Here is a 16,318-nt window from a genome sequence, read left to right as displayed (position 1 = left end):
CGCTCTCCCTTTCTCTGTCAAATAAATAAACAAAATCTTTAAAAAAAAAAAAAAAAAAAAGAAGAATGTTTATTTATAGAACATGATTTCTAAGTTTTCCATTCTGTAGATGCACTGCAATTTAACACACACCTTTCAATTAAAAAAATGTAGGCTGTTTCTAATCTTTTACTGTTAGAAGTAATGCTTTTTTTTTTTTTTTTTTTTTTTTTAAGAAGTAATGCTTGATGAATACCTTGGTTTGAAAATTTCTGTATCTCTAATTAGTTCCCTAGGATAAATCCCTTGAAGTGAAATTGCTGGGGGAAATGGCATGAAGATCCTTAAGGCTCTTAACAGTATTACCAAATCTCTCTCACATTAAGAGTTCTTTCAAAAGAGGCTGGGATAGTGGCAGCTAGGTAATCTTTTATGAGCTCCTAAAGAGAAATGGGTGCCCCATTCCTCTCACATGTTTATTGAGATCAGTGGACCCTCTAATCCTCTTTCTACCATTTTACTACTTTCTATGTAGCTCTTAAAAAGAATATGATCTTTATTCCTTTACTTTTACAGACTGGTCACAATATACTGCCTCCTAGATTTCCTCTAGTCTTGTCTCCTTTCATCAAGAGGAGGAATATTTTTTAATTTCAAATTCAACTCTGAGACACAGACTAAATTTATGAGTACTTCTGAAATTAAACAGACCAGGGTTCAATTCTAATCCCAGGCATTTCCTGATTGTATGACCTCAGGCTAGTCACATGATCCTTCTAAGCCTGTTTCCTCATCTATAAAAAGGGATAATGCTACTGCTCACTCCCTCAGACTGTTCTGAAGAATAAGTAAGACAATAATGTGAAGTGTGAGGTACCTGTTCCCAGCTTACTGCTTTGTATATAAAGTACTCCATAAACATTAGATATTATTACAAGATTTCCTGAAGCCCTGTTTACATCTGAAATAAAATAACAGACCAGCAATCTAACTTTAGTGCTAATAGGCAACACTAAGATAAAATTGCCAAATCTTCACAAGAAGAAATAGTGTTTTATACTTGAGTGAACACACTTTTTAAAAAAGAGCTATATCTATAATTTCCTTAATAAATCTGAGACTATGCCACATCTACCATTCACATTACCTCAACCTAGATCTCCAAGTAAGCATCATGTTACTTAAGAATCAAGTTTAGCTGATTCTCTTTGAAATACTGATAAAGAATTTATAAAACCAGTCTCCCTCATTCCCAAATATTAAACAAAACCAGATTAATAAGTCTGTTAATACCAATATTTCTTTACGATATAAACAGTTTCAAGTTTTTACCAAGGATCTATTACACAGAATTTTCTTTCTTTCTTTAATACAAGGGAATGCAGTGATCATAAAAGACACTATAATATGCATATAGTACTACATTAGGTATTTTATAATCTGAGATTAGAGATATAATAGGAATTTTATTTAACACTGAATAGCAGGAACGACCGCCTGTTCAACAATGTCATAAAGGGCTCTGGGCTTACTGATAATGAATTTCAATCAAAACAGAAGGTAAAAAACCAATATAAATATACTTATTTTATACTTGCTAGCTTTTACTAGATAGCTATTGAAAAATTATTTTGATACAGGCAAAAAGATAGAAGCATAAATGTATTCACAGAGAGTTCTATTTCCAAAAGGACTGCTCAGTCTTGGCTGGTTAAATATATAATAAATTTAAGATTTTAGTATAGTGGCTGATACTGACAGGCATGGAGACATGGACATGCTAATGGGCAAACAAAAGCATTTGTTTGTCTCTGTTCATGAAGATATCAACTACCGGTATCATTAAAACATAACCTCTCATTTTTGTTTCTAGTAGTTACCAGGAACTAAGGCAATGCTAACAAGCATAAAACTAAGAAAGCTGTCACTATCATAGAAGACTAGCCCATGGGCCAGGTAAAACAGGAATGTAGAAACCAAAAGGAAGCAACACTAATACATCCAGAGTCTGAGGTGGCCTTTTAGAAGATCTTTCTAATTTGCAGCTAGTTTCAGTAAAGGCTACAGAGATGTAATTTTATTAACATGTTGCATATGTGAAAATAATACAGTATTCCCTCAATTTTCTAACACCAGTTCTAAGAAGCCAGGGAAGGGGCAATAAAGCACACTGCATATATCTATCAATTTACACACAGAGAGAAAAATCAGCACAGATATTAAGTGCTCAAAAGAGTCTCAATCGGACTTCTAGCAAATCAACCTAAATTCACAGTTCATGTCTAACATACCTAAAACGACAGAAAAAACTATGCACAAGGTAAGGGTTCATAAAATTGGGGACTCTCTTCATTCTAAGATGACTTTTTGGTTCAGCAGAGCAACAACTGATTGGTTTGGGGCACAAGGAGGAAAGAGAGGGTGAAACTGACCAAAAAAAAAGGAGAGTAAACTATAAGGCATATTCTATCTGGATATTTAGATTACCAAGTTTTAGCAGGAAACTGAGTCACCTCAAATTATATTATGCTTATCTAACCATGGTAGCATATTTTATATAATGAAAAAAATAGTAACTCCTCAAAGAGTTTCCCAAACACTTAAAGATTCCAAGCTTTACAGTCAAGATTTTAGTACCTTAGAAACAGCTAAATTTTGGCAGATAAACAAATGAGTATTGAAAATTAGGATTTTATTTAACATGCATCAAACATACTGTTGGAAAATTGCACACTTAACTTCTATCATACTCATAACTGAGTAGATACTCTTTAAGAACAACTCATCACCTTTCGGCTTCCTGATTAGCCAGCCATACTTGATTTTTGGGAAAGATCAAAGTTTCTGAGGGATAAAATCAACACTCTTAGAAACTGCTTATAATAGAATGCCTTACCAAAAGGAGGTAGTCCATATGTTTGGGTTGCCTGAGGGTAGACAGCATAGGGTTGAGACTGCTGTAGTGTCTGGTACGGAGTCTGCCCAGGGTAAGCAGTTTCCGAAACAGGAACTGAGAGGATATGTGCATAAGGTCTAGAAAAATTCAAGAAAACAAAAACTTTCATGTGTGATTTATTTTTAATGAAAAGCAGAGGAAATAGCTAATACCACTAAAAGCAAAAAAAATCAGCAATGAGGAGACTAACTTTCCACATAAAATGTTTCTTACTATGGTCAGAAAGTAGTAGTAATTTTTCTTTTCCAGGTTCTACTATCACCTAAGAAACATTTTTATGGGAAATTTAATAGTTCCGAATACCCTCCCAAGGTCCAATTACTATGCTATAACCATTTGTGATAGGTTACATGTAGCTTGTAGATAAACTTGTTTATCTACCTGTAGAATGAACCCCTAACAGAAAACTGGATAGAAAGAGATTCACAATTGGCTCTTATTCTCCATCCAGCCCTCTGGGCCAAACTTAAGTTCTAAGAGGGAAAGTAGAACTTGAGGAGAGGGTTAGGCTGGTAGAGATAAGGCAAGCAACCACTATAAATCAAAGAACAGGGAGTAAGGGTAGGCTCCAATATTCCCAAATCAAGCCTACAAAACAGGAGCCAGATAACTAATAAAATCTGAAAAGTCCCAGACAGGGCTCAGAATCTCCCCACGGATATTTAAGCCAGAGTATAATGCCACTGGTTGCAGCCAACCATATCAGGTTTAGCTAGGGAATTTGACTTTAGCAGTGAAACTTCTGGGACTTTAACTAGATGACATGGTCATTTCATCCATGCAATAAAATGGTCCCACATTTTGTGCACTGAATTTTTAGATACCAGTTATTTGGTGAGTTATGTTGTACTTAAAATTGTAAGCATTTTGTGTACCACGGAAATCAGAACAATAAAATATTGGGAAGAAGGAATGTTTCAGAAGGGGAAAACTTTTTTTTTTTTCAGCTTTGGGGGAGAGGAAAATTAATGAAAGCTATAAAGAAGTACTATGTGAGCTGAGCAGATAAGATGTGCAGAAATGAGAAAGAAAGGGTGTTCAAGGTCAAGAGAAAAACTCTGGTAAAGGTACAGAGGAAGACAAAGAAGGGCTTTAGCCTACAAGTAGCACAGATTATATTAAAGGTTATATAAAGTGAAGGAGAGTAGCAAGAGAAGGAAAAGACAGCAAAGACCTTGAATACCAGGCTGAGTTCAGACCAATCTGAAATAATTGGGAGTCACTGAAATTACTGAGCAAAGAGTGACAAGATTAGAGCTGTACTTGAATAAAGATTAATTTGACACTGCTTTGTAAAATGGGTTAGAAGTGGGAGAAAGTTGAAGGAGAGGTCCAGTTAAAAAACAGCTATAATGCGATGGTTCGCATAAATGCTAAAGAGGTCTGAACTGAGATAGAAGGTATAGCTAATGAGGGGATGTCCTGAATGCAACAGGTATGAAAATATTTTTTGAATAGGCAAATGAATCTGGAAATGCCTGATGTTCCTATCTATTCTTCTTAGCCAGATCTAAGAAGAAATAGCTCAGATTGTAGCTATTAAGTTACATGGGAATAATTTAAAATCCTGGTGACTTCAAATGGACTGATCTCCAGATATGTTAAAGATCATAATACCTAGGGTGGCTCAATTGGTTGAGCATCTACCTTTGGCTCGGGTTGTGATCTCAGAGTCCTGGGATAGAGCCCTGCATCGGGCTCCCTGTTGAGTGGGTAGTCTGCTTCTCCTTCCCCCTCTATTTCTGTGATCTCTCTCAAATAAATAAAATCTTAAAAAAAAAAATCATAATATCTCTTTTTCCTACAGTGTTTTTATAGCTCAAAGTATTTTCTTATCTCCTTCATAATCTCAAAGAACATGTTCAGTCATTTCACAGAAAAAAATGGCCCAAAGATGGACCATTAATGGTTAAATACCAGATTAGAATTTGGAGACCTCATTGAATTGACTTTTTATTTTTAATTGATGAAAAATTCAAAAGGTATAAGTGGGCACAAAAAGGAAAAAAAGAAATGCCAGTTTTCTTTCTATAACAGTTTCATAGGTATCAGTCATCTTTGTTACCAATTCCTTTTTGTGTTTTGCCTATGTAAGCACTTGTGAATACCTTCTAATTTAATAAACACATTTCATGTGTCGATGAATGTGCAGGCTCACTCTTTATCAATGAACAGCTGATAGGCATACACTCAGTTCTGTACCTGCTCATCTTGGGAGATGATTAGCTTGTAGATCTTAAATGCTGATCTTACCTGCTGAAGGCCCCAAATATTGCTCTTAGTGACTTCAACCTGCTATGCCTAACTTGAAGCCTAATTCTACTTTGAGGGCATTCCTAAAGCAAGAAACTGAACATAGATCAGGCTGAGAAGTCCCACTAGGAGGCTGGCTTAAGCTGTGTTTATTGACGTAGCAAGGTAGAGGAAAGAGAGAATGATCAGAGGTCAATCAGTGATATGCTTTGATCACGAATAGTATTTTTCATTTTCAGTGGGTAGTCATTTATTTATTTATTTAGATTTTTAAAAAAATTTATTTATTCATAGAGACACAGAGAGAGAGAGAGAGAGGCAGAGACACAGGCAGAGGGAGAAGCAGGCTCCATGCAGAGAGCCTGACGTGGGACTCGATCCAGGGTCTCCAGGATCAGCCCTGGGCTGCAGGCGGCGCTTAACCGCTGCACCACCGGGGCTGCCCTCAGTGGTTAGTCATTTAGAGCAAGCTCATGGGTAACAGTGATCTACCCCAGGCAACCATCTACTTTTTAAAAGTATGTTACAGAGACTCTATGATTAGAGGGAATAAAAAAATTGGAGTCAGAAAATAAGAGGTGAAATTAAGTTAAATGACTTAATAAGTAAAATATCAAATTAAATTTTGAAACGAACCTAGAGAAAAGGCATATATATTTTTTAAATAATTATTGAACTTACTTTGCAGAATACATTTGTGAGGTATAATCATTGGATGAGCGAGGGATGTAATCGGTGCATGTCATAACTGAAAGAAAGATATCACCAGGTAAAAAGTTAGAACATGTCAAAAATGAAATGAGAAAATTGCATATCTCACTGTAGAGTCTTTCAAACTAAGTAACAGCTTGGACATGAGAAATTTAGAAAGACTATGCCATAGAAAATCCCTCTCTTACAGTAATGGATTTAGAGACTTTTTGAGACAGCAAAAGAAGCTACAATGTGGGGGGTTTGGAAAGAGCTGAAGGTTAGCACCAGTTATCTTTACCTTTATCCATCACTGATCTAAAGCCACAGATCAAACAAACTCCTAAGCTTTAACTGTGCTTACAGGCAAACTTAAAAAGCAAGATCCGTATCTAAAAAACTGCATTATTCAGCTTATTCATTCTTTCAGTGCTTCTACTCTTCTGAGTAAAAAACCAGGAAGACAGATTTGGGGGTAAAGTACCCAGTTTTATTAGAAAATTGTTGCTACTGCTGTTTACAATGCAGCAAAAGATGCAAGTAGCTTCTGTACCACTATTTTTCAGCTCTGTAGAGATAGCTTTCAAATTTGGCAAAGACAGATCTGAGGAATGATGTGATACTCTGATGAACCATCAAGTAGAGAGACTTTCACAGGTAGTATCCTTTTGACTCCTATGATTTCATCTAAAATAGCTGTTGTGAAGGCTTAACTCTACTGATTTCATCTGTAAATATTCTACTGAAATCTGACAGGTAGCAAAATCCTATTCATTAGGCACTATTTCAGTCCATGCTGTAGACAGAGTTATATCATAAGAACTTGTACCAGATCCCTGAACTGTCCAAGAACTTCCTTTAACATCTATAAAGGAGGTTGCTCTACTATTAATAGGAATTAAGAGTAAATCAACTAACTTTATATCTAGCTGGGTTTCCTGAGTATCTGAACTAAAAAGGGAACTGTGGTCAAGAGCACATGAGGGGCCAACTCACGGTCAACAATAAGACACTGTTTTTTTAAAAGATTTTATTTATTTATTCATGACAGAGAGAGACAGAGAGAGAGAGAGAGAGAGAGAGAGGCAGAGACATAGGCAGAGGGAGAAGCAGGCTCCATACAGAAAGCCCGATGTGGGACTTGATCCCCAGACTCCGGGATCATGTCCTGGGCCAAAGGCAGGTGCTAAATTGCTGAGCCACTCAGGGATCCCCCAACAATAAGAAAAATTGATATCTGTGAGTTTAGCATAGAAGATCTTTCCACTGCCATTGTTCAAAGTCTTTAAAAATAATTACTGGAAATTTGTAGATCACATTCATCCATAATAATTTTATTTTATTTATTTATTTATTTATTTTTAAATTTTTATTTATTTATGATAGTCACACAGAGAGAGAGAGAGAGAGGCAGAGACACAGGCAGAGGGAGAAGCAGGCCCCATGCACCGGGAGCCCGATGTGGGATTCGATCCCGGGTCTCCAGGATCGCGCCCTGGGCCAAAGGCAGGCGCCAAACAGCTGCGCCACCCAGGGATCCCCCATCCATAATAATTTTAACAAAAATGAAAGAGAGATCAATTAGGTCTAAAGTTCTTTATTCACATCCATCACAGAAAACATAACTTCATTTGAATTCTGCATGATAGTTCCTTCCCTGCTGACAACTACTTTCAAAAACCCCAACTCAGGATGCGTGGGTGGCTCAGCGGTTGAGCATCCTGCCTTCGGCTCAGGGCATGATCCCAGGGTCCTGGGAATTGAGTGCTGCATTGGGCTCCCTTCGAGGAGCCTGCTTCTCCCTCTGCCTCTGTGTCTCTCATAAATAAATAAATAAATAAATAAATAAATAAATAAATAAATAAATAAATAAATAAATAAATAAAATCAATCTTTAAAAAAAAAAAAAAAAGAACCCACAAATCCTTCTCCTCTGATTTAATTTAATTGTAGAAGAGATCGACAAAACATCCTGGGAGACTTAGGCTGATATTTACTTCTCTGTAGAATGAACGAAGCTTTATCTTTGCAGTAGTTAGGAACCATGAAAGGATTATAAACAGTCAAGACATAATCTGCTATAACATTAGAATGGTAGTAGTGAAGATGAGGCACAACCTTGAAATACAATCTGGAGATAAAACTAACAGGACATTCTGACAGATCTGCATATTAGGAATGAGGAAGACAGGGGAATACAGGATAATTTTTGTTTTCAGCTTGAGCAACTGGAGGGACAGTGAAACTACTTCCTCAGATGGAGAAGTTTGGGAAAAGAAGAGATTTGATGGGGCCTAAGGGAATAAAAAGCTTTCACACATTTTAAGTATGACTTTCAAATATCTAAAGTTGATTTATCAAATAGGCAGTTGGATACACAAATGAAATTGGGGGAGAAGTCAGACTGGAGATACAAATTTGGAATTAACAATGTATACAATATGTAAAGTAATGTAGTGGATGGGAGGATGCAGAAAAAGAAAAGATGCTGGACTAGAAATATATCCTGAGGCCCAACATTCAGAGTTCAGGCAGAGGAAGAAGGGCCAACAGAAGAGAAAGGTGGGAGGAAAAGTGGAGAGGCAGAATATGAGAAGAAAGAAACATCCACTAGAACTAGCACTTTCACAGTAACTCCAAGTAGCTAATGACCTTAACAGGAGCAATTTCCTTGAAAGAGTGGTGATAGAAGCTAAATTTGAGAGGGCTGAAGAATGAATAGAAGACAAGAAAACAAGAAAGGGCAACTCTTTCCAGAAGTTCCAATGGGTCATGGAACAAAGGAAAGGTCTAAAACTAGTAGGGAATGTGGATTCAAAGGAGGATTTTGTTTGTGTTTTAAGATGGCAGATATTGTGTCATGTCTCTTTTCTGACAGGAAGGATTAAGAAGAGAAGAAGAATGTGGTGATGCAGGAATGGTTTAATTAACTATAATACCAAAGTCCTTGGGGAAGGTAAGAAGGGGTTAGATATGGAACCCAAATAAAATGTCTTACCTTTGGCAGCACTAAGAATACTATTTCCATCCTGATGAGAATGAAGCAAGAAAACATGGGTACAAACACAGGTAAGCTTGCAGATTTCGTGGTGGAAGGAGGATAAGGGAGTTTCTTGTCTGACAACTTCTATTTGTGATGGAGCCATCAGTTAAGAATGAGGAAAGGTGAATGAAGATATGGGTACTCTGAGAGGACAGTAAGTGCTTGTGAAATATCAAAAGGTAGGGCACCTGGGTGGCTCAGTGATTGAGCATCTGCCTTTGGCTCAGGACGTGACCCGGGAGTCCTGGGATTGAGTCTTGCATCAAGTTTTAAATATCAAAAGGTAAAATTCATTAAGGAAATGTAAGAGGATTTCCAAGCATGCTGGGTGCCTATTTGAGGACTTGTGAGTAGTAAGTCAGCTCGGTTTATATTTATCCAATGTTTAGCTATGTGAATGCACTTAAAGGGAAGATGGAGAGTTGTATTAAATTAGATTAAATTAGGACTGGGATTTAACAAGGAGAGTACTAGAGGCAAAGTTATTGAGGGTATTTAAAAGAGAGTAATTATAATAAAGAGCCACAGAATCTATGCTGAATAAGAAGGGATATAAAGGCAGACAGATATGATGACAGGTATTTGATAGGTCATCTACATGGATTTTGAAATTACCAAGAACAGTAAGGGTTTGGATGGAGAAGAAAACAAAGAAGACCTACTCTTTAAAGCACAAAATGACCAGGAGTTCAGTCTAGGGTAAAAAGAAATGTAGGGGAGGCATAAATATAGATTTCAAAGGAATTAGAGTTTTTGGAGGGAAAAGAGAAAGAGAAATGATTTGGAAGGAACAAGAAGACTCAATTTACCTCCTGGCCCTGGAATATATAATTCTCGGGGATGAGTGGCACATTAAAAAATATTAGAGAGACTTGTCGTTGATTATAGCAGTTTCCCATAGCATGAATAGTTTCTCCTATGCATCAGAATTACCCAGCTATCTTCTTGAAAATACAGATTCTGTGTATCAGATTTATTGAATGATAATCTCTGAAAATGAGGCCAGAATTCTACATTGCAAACAAGCATTTCAGATGATTCTTAAGTATGCTAGAGAACCAACAGAGTAGTACTTTCGAGGAAATAATATATATAGCTTAAGATATACCATTTCCCTCCTTCTCTCCTTCCATCCTTCCTTTTTTTAAAGACATAGCATTTTCTAATACATGGAATTATATCAGGTTAAGCATGACCACCTTAAGAGAAGAAAAATCTCCTAAACAAGTGTCTTTTTAAAAAGTGTCTTATACAAACTTATTCTTTTAAATTATTTGGTGAAATACGGAAGGGCACCAATATTTAATTTCAGGGAGAACTACTTGTCCTATAGAGGCAATCTGGGGTAGTATGTGGGTATGCTAGAGAAACTTGACACCTCTGCAAAAAACAAAAACAAAAACAAAAACAAAAACAAAAAAACACCAAAACCAAAAACAAACAAACAAAAAACCCAGAACACTCTACAAATTTTTGTCTATTATATGAATGTATCTGTTGTATAGGAGAAAGCAGATTGGTAAGTGGATAACGTATCTTATTGGGCTGGATCTTTCCCAGGGCCATCAATCTTACTGGATTACTGGATTAGTTTTCTTTTTTGGCATAGATGGACAGGTAGAGAATCATTTGGTTATTAGAAAGGTGGGAAGACATCAAGGCGTCTGGAGGAATAGTTAGTGGTTGGCCCACAAACTTTTCTGATTTTGAGTAAGGCAGTATTAACATTTAGAACATCCAACTTCAAAACAAAAATAAATTCACCAAGTGTGACCCCTCAGGTACATGGATTCCATGTGCTTTTGTTCCTCAGCTGGTATGTCAATAAAGCTTATATGAAAGCACAAGGATAAATACACACATACACACACAGAGAAAGGAAAGGCTTCTGGATATATGGGGCAAACAAGGCAATTAGTGAAAAACAATTCGAAAAGAAGACCATCATCCATTTACAGGCGTACATAGAATACAGTACTTACTTTCCTCTGACATGGTAAGGTTTGAAGCAAGGCTTGAAGTTTCAGGTTTCTGATCACTGACTTCAGGGCTGCTCACTTGGCTGAGAGAACCAAAATGAATACATTAGCCCCTCATGGACTTGCTATATTGCTAAAAGTGATTAAATCAAACTCATTTCTCTTCCTAGGCTGTACACGTAAGAGGCAAAGTAAGACTTCATGGTATCATTCTTGGTTTTTAGCAGCTATCTGAAGAGGTAGGGCCAGGGCTAGTATCCTCAATATTTGACTGTTCTTTCTCATATCGCTAGATCCTTTCTGTTTTCATGTCACTCAGAACTTCCAAGTAAGTCGGGGGGATCCCTGGGTGGCTCAGCCCAGGGCATGATCCTGGAGTCCCAGGATCAAGTTCTGCATCACGCTCCCTGCGTGGAGCCTGCTTCTCTCTCTGCCTTGTGTCTCTGCCTCTCTCTCTCTCTCTCTCTCTGTGTCTCTCATGAATAAATAAATAAAATCTTAAAAAAAGAGAGAGAGAGAGAGAGAAGAAAAAGAAATTCCAAGTAAGTCATAGGCAAGTCAGAGTTTTCCTAAAGACCATGTAGTAAAAACAAAAAACACACACAAAAAAACCCAAACCAAACTGCGCTGTTACTTTGTTTCCATAAGTTCCACAGGAAAGCAGGGAGATGTCTGATTTCAGAGAGTGGTTTTCCTAATTACTAGAGAAATTTTTTCAAATTACACATGCTTGTTTCCAAGAAGGGAATTCTGAACCTTAAAATGGTTCATTCTACCATATTTCTCTTTTCCTCCAATTAAAAAAAAAATTAAAATTTGTTATCATATCCCAGACTGAGCAATATCTTTATTTTTTTAAGCTATAAGGAGAATTCAGAGAAATTACAAAAGGTAAATCACAAAAATTGGGGGTACAAATCATTATGTTAGACACTTTAATGATGGTAAGATTCTCACTGAAATTCTGGAATAGAGATTTTACTAAGTTTCACCCCTCACAATGTCCTCCCTCTTCCTTCTACTTTACTTTCTACTTTCCAGTTATCTTCTCAACTACCAGGATAGCATAGTGGTTAAGGGTACACATTCCAGAGCCAAATTGCTTACAATTATATTCCACTCTGCCAAAATTCACTTAATGACTTTGGGTCAAATTTCTTTGTGCCCCAGTTTCAACTGTCAAAGAGGGACAATAACAGAGCCTAACTCATATGGCTGTTAGATTAATGAGTTAATATGTGAAAAGTACTTACAGACTAGAACAGAGTAAATACAATATAACCATAGCCATGATTATTATATTACAACTTCTCCCCAGCCCAGGCATCCTTCTCACATTAATTTTCCTTAGAAAGAAATCTGCTTTGCTAATGTATATGCTAGGGACAAGTAGACAGCACTGTCTGTACCAGAGGCTCCATATATCTCCAAAGATAATACTCACTAATAAAAGGTAAGAGTAGTTTCTACACAGCAGAATTTTTAAAAGAAGTGTTACTTATAAAAAATACACAGCTCAAAATTCTTAAAGCTCTCTTCTTTTTTCTGAATGGACCTGTAACATTCAAGTATAAAATCAAGATTTTTTTTTTTCCTGGTATATTCTCAATGTTCAAACAATTTTTCCTCAAATGTAATTAACTTTTATTTTTTTCAAGTTTATTTATTTTTTAAGTAATCTCTACACTCAGTGGGGGCTTGAACTCACAACCCTGAGATCCAGAGTCACATGCCCTTATGACCAATCCAGTCAGGCCCCTGTAATTAACATTTATTTATTTATTTTTCTTAAGTAGGCTCCATGCCCAATGTGGGGCTTGAACTCATTACCCTGAGATCAAGAGTTGCATGCTCTACCAACTGAGCTAGCCAGGCACCTCTGTAATTAACTTTTGCTTATTTATTTATTTTTAAAAAGATTTTTTTTTTTTATTTGAGAGAGAGCACAAACAGGGGGAAGGGGAGAGGGAGAAGCAGGCTTCCCACTGAGCAGGTAGCCCAACTTGGGGCTCGATGGGTCAGGACTCTGAGATCATGATCTTAGCAAAAGGCAGATACTTAACTGACTGAGCCACTCAGGTACCCCTGTAATTAACTTTTAAAGCTAAATCCCCAGATAAAGTTTATCTATTTACTCAAATGCCTGTATTTTTGGAATAGCATTTAATGTACTAACCAAGATGTGACTATGAAAATTGAAGGGTAAGGGTAAGAAATCATACTAAATAGTTACATCAATGTTTCCCAAACTGGTCTATTATTATAATTACCTGAATAATTGGTAAAAATACAGACTTTTGGGCTCCATTTCATGCCTTAGATAGGATTCCTAGCAGAAGGGTATAAAAATAGACAAGAACTTATATTCCTGACTACAATGACTGTTTTGTCTTCTATGTGTACCTGGATAAGTCTGGGGTTCACTGTTACACCCATTGCTGAAGGACTATTTCTAGACCCTATAACTGAGAAGGTGTATTTTTATAATCTAGGATATAATGGTATAAATCCTATGGTCCTGGAATATTATATTATAGCAAAATCCCCTACATAGTTCACTGAGCGTCTAGAGATTCAATAGAAACAACAGTGTCAATGGGATGCCTGGGTGGTCGGTTGAGCAACTGACTCTTGATTTTGGCTCAGGTCATGATCTTAGGGTCATGGGATTGAGCCCCATGTCAGGCTCCGCACTCAGTGGTGAGACTGCTGGAGATTCTCTCTCTTTCCTTCTCCCTCTGCCTCTCCCCTGTTCATGCTCTTTCTCTATCAAATAAATAAATCTTAAAAAAAGAAAGAAAAAGAAACAACAGTGCCAAAACAGTGAATTAAGTAGCATTTTGTTAAACATTTAAAATTATTTTATCCAGGAAAATTATGTATTGTCTCAAAATTTAATTATTTTTAATTATATAAACACAAATTTTACTTAACAGTGTGTGCATGATGGAACAACAACAAAAAAAGATGTTCCAAAATAAAATGATGGGATCCCTGGGTGGCGCAGCGGTTTGGCGCCTGCCTTTGGCCCAGGGCGCGATCCTGGAGACCCGGGATCGAATCCCACATCAGGCTCCTGGTGCATGGAGCCTGCTTTTCCCTCTGCCTGTGTCTCTGCCTCTCTTTCTCTCTCTGTGACTATCATAAATAAATAAAAATTTAAAAAATTAAAAAAAAAATTTAAAATAAAATGACTTCAAGGTGCCTGAGTGACTCAGTCATTGTTTGCCTTGGACGTGGGTCATGATCCTGGGCTAGAGCCCTACATTGGGCTCCCTGCTCAGCGGGGAGTTTGCTTTTCCCTCTGCCTAGTTTGCTTTTCCCTCTGCCTGCTGTTTCCCCTTGCTTGTACTCTCTCTCTGTCAAATAAATAAATAAAATCTTAAAAAAAATTAATAAATAAAATGACTTCTACCCCCCAAAAAGCAAGAACACTCAAACTCCAAAAAAGTGAGCATTACAAATACTTGATACTCATTCAGTAGAATTTTTGTCAATAATCAACACAATCAACCAATACACAAATAAGCAAAATTAGGTATGGACATATAATGGAATATTATTCAGCCTTAAAAAGAAAGGAAATTCTGACACCTGCTGATATTGATGAACCTGAAGACATTGCATTAAGTAGAACAGGTCAGTCACAGAAAGATAAATACTGTATGATTCCACTAATATGAAAAACTATTATTTAATGAATAGTTTGTTTGGGAATATGAAAAAAGTTCTGGAGACGGATGGTGGTGATTATTGCAGAATAGTGTCAGTGCAATATGAATGAAATGGTGAATTTATGTTTATGTATGCTTTATCATAATAAAGAAACTGAAGGAGAGAGAAGGGATAACTGCAGGAAAAGATGAAGTTGGTAGGTTCTATAATATAACTGGAAGGATTAGCCTTACATATAAGCAGGGGAATAACTTGAGAGGATAGAGTAACAGGGAATATTGTAGAGAAGCAGATAAATGGGTAGATTTGGTTACAGGTAAATGAGGTAGTTTCTATCTAATTGTTTCTAACTTTCTGAATTAGGTAGCAAGATCCCCAACTGTGTGAATAGGGACAGAGTGGAGGGGAGGTGAGATGAAAGGAAGGGGAGCAAGCAGGAGGCAGGGAGGGAGGGAATGATAAAAGGAAGGAAGGAAAGAAAGTTAACTTTAGAGACTAGGGAATAAAACGCCAGGAAGGGTGGCTGGACCACCAAGAGTGTTTAAGTGCCTGTGTAATTTTTTTTTTCTTTTATTTTTTTTTTTTAGTGCCTGTGTAATTATAAATGAAAACAGATCAATCAGCTCAATTTTCTGTTTTTCTCTCACAAAGTTCAGGTGATTGGAAATAGCATGGAATAAATGGATAGTGGGTTTAACCAGGGCTGTGGTTTTGCTAACGCAACGTGACATAAGGGAAAAGGAGAGTTAAAAGTGTTTGTAAGGGACTGATTAAATTAATAGATGTTATAATTTAAACAGCATAAGAAAGATACTGAAGTCTTTTTTTGTGGGAAGGGTAAATGGTTAAGAGTGAAAATATGATAGCTCATTTAATGGAAAGTGAACAGGAAGATATATAGCTACTGTGGCAGTAGCATAAATGAGCAGGAACGTAAAGTGTGGTCCTAACAGTAAGATTTTGGAAATTAAGATGTCAGAGGTGATACAGTTACTGGTTCACAAACAATAGGAAGAACGAAGAAAACAGAAAACCATGGTGTTTTGGAAGCCAGAGGGTGAGGTACAGAGACTGCCCCTTGTCTAAGGGGAGTGAAGCTAATGATTAAGGCATCCCATATCCATTCGATAATTAACAGAAAATCCCTTGGATTTCCCTTATTTCTGCTTATTCTTCCCATTCTGTATACTGTACATCTGACTGAAGAACATTTAATTTATTGTCATGTCTCTTCCATGTATCACAGTAGCTGACAGATAACCTGAGCTCAGTACATATTATTGAACAAATAATGAATAAGAAAATATCAGCACAAAAAAAAAAAAAAAAAAAAGAAAATATCAGCACATATTTGTTTCAAGGACAACCTATTAGAAGGAAATTTTCATCTTAAACCAAGTAATTTCAAAAAGAAATTTGTAAAGACTGAGATACAAAAACTCAAAAGGAGACTAGTCAACCCAAAATGCACCCATTTACTAATCAGTGTGTAAAAAAAACCTTCTATGTAGATCACTAAAAAGAAATTCAACTTTACATACCTTAAAGTTTGCTCTCCTGATTCCTGCATCTTGGCTTTTTTCACCTGCAAAAATATATACAAAGCCATCAACACAGTGATCTGCTTTTGAAATCATCTATCTATTTAAATGGCAGGCTAATATTAACTAATAAATTATACAGAGTGTTGCATGTTGTTTTGCTTAGATTTATGTAATTAACTTTTGTTATATTTTAGAGATG

The 16,318-nt window shown here is 36.6% G+C and overlaps 1 protein-coding gene across 4 annotated transcripts in view; it reads right to left on the bottom strand.

The window, feature by feature from the left end:
• EYA3 (EYA transcriptional coactivator and phosphatase 3) overlaps positions 1-16,318 on the bottom strand; it is a 104,326-nt gene that overhangs the window by 45,014 nt on the left and 42,994 nt on the right. For all 4 annotated transcript variants that reach the window (XM_072827556.1, XM_072827559.1, XM_072827557.1 and 1 more), the window contains 4 exons: positions 16,117-16,160; positions 10,904-10,983; positions 5,870-5,936; positions 2,876-3,012 (listed from right to left, as the gene is read on the bottom strand). In XM_072827556.1, the coding sequence (XP_072683657.1) occupies positions 2,876-3,012; positions 5,870-5,936; positions 10,904-10,983; positions 16,117-16,160 (328 nt within the window). The remainder of the gene's footprint in view (positions 1-2,875; positions 3,013-5,869; positions 5,937-10,903; positions 10,984-16,116; positions 16,161-16,318) is intronic.

Source organism: Canis lupus, chromosome 5, assembly GCF_048164855.1.
Source record: "Canis lupus baileyi chromosome 5, mCanLup2.hap1, whole genome shotgun sequence".
NCBI classification, from domain to species: domain Eukaryota; kingdom Metazoa; phylum Chordata; class Mammalia; order Carnivora; family Canidae; genus Canis; species Canis lupus.
This window is presented reverse-complemented; position numbering and strand designations above follow the sequence as displayed.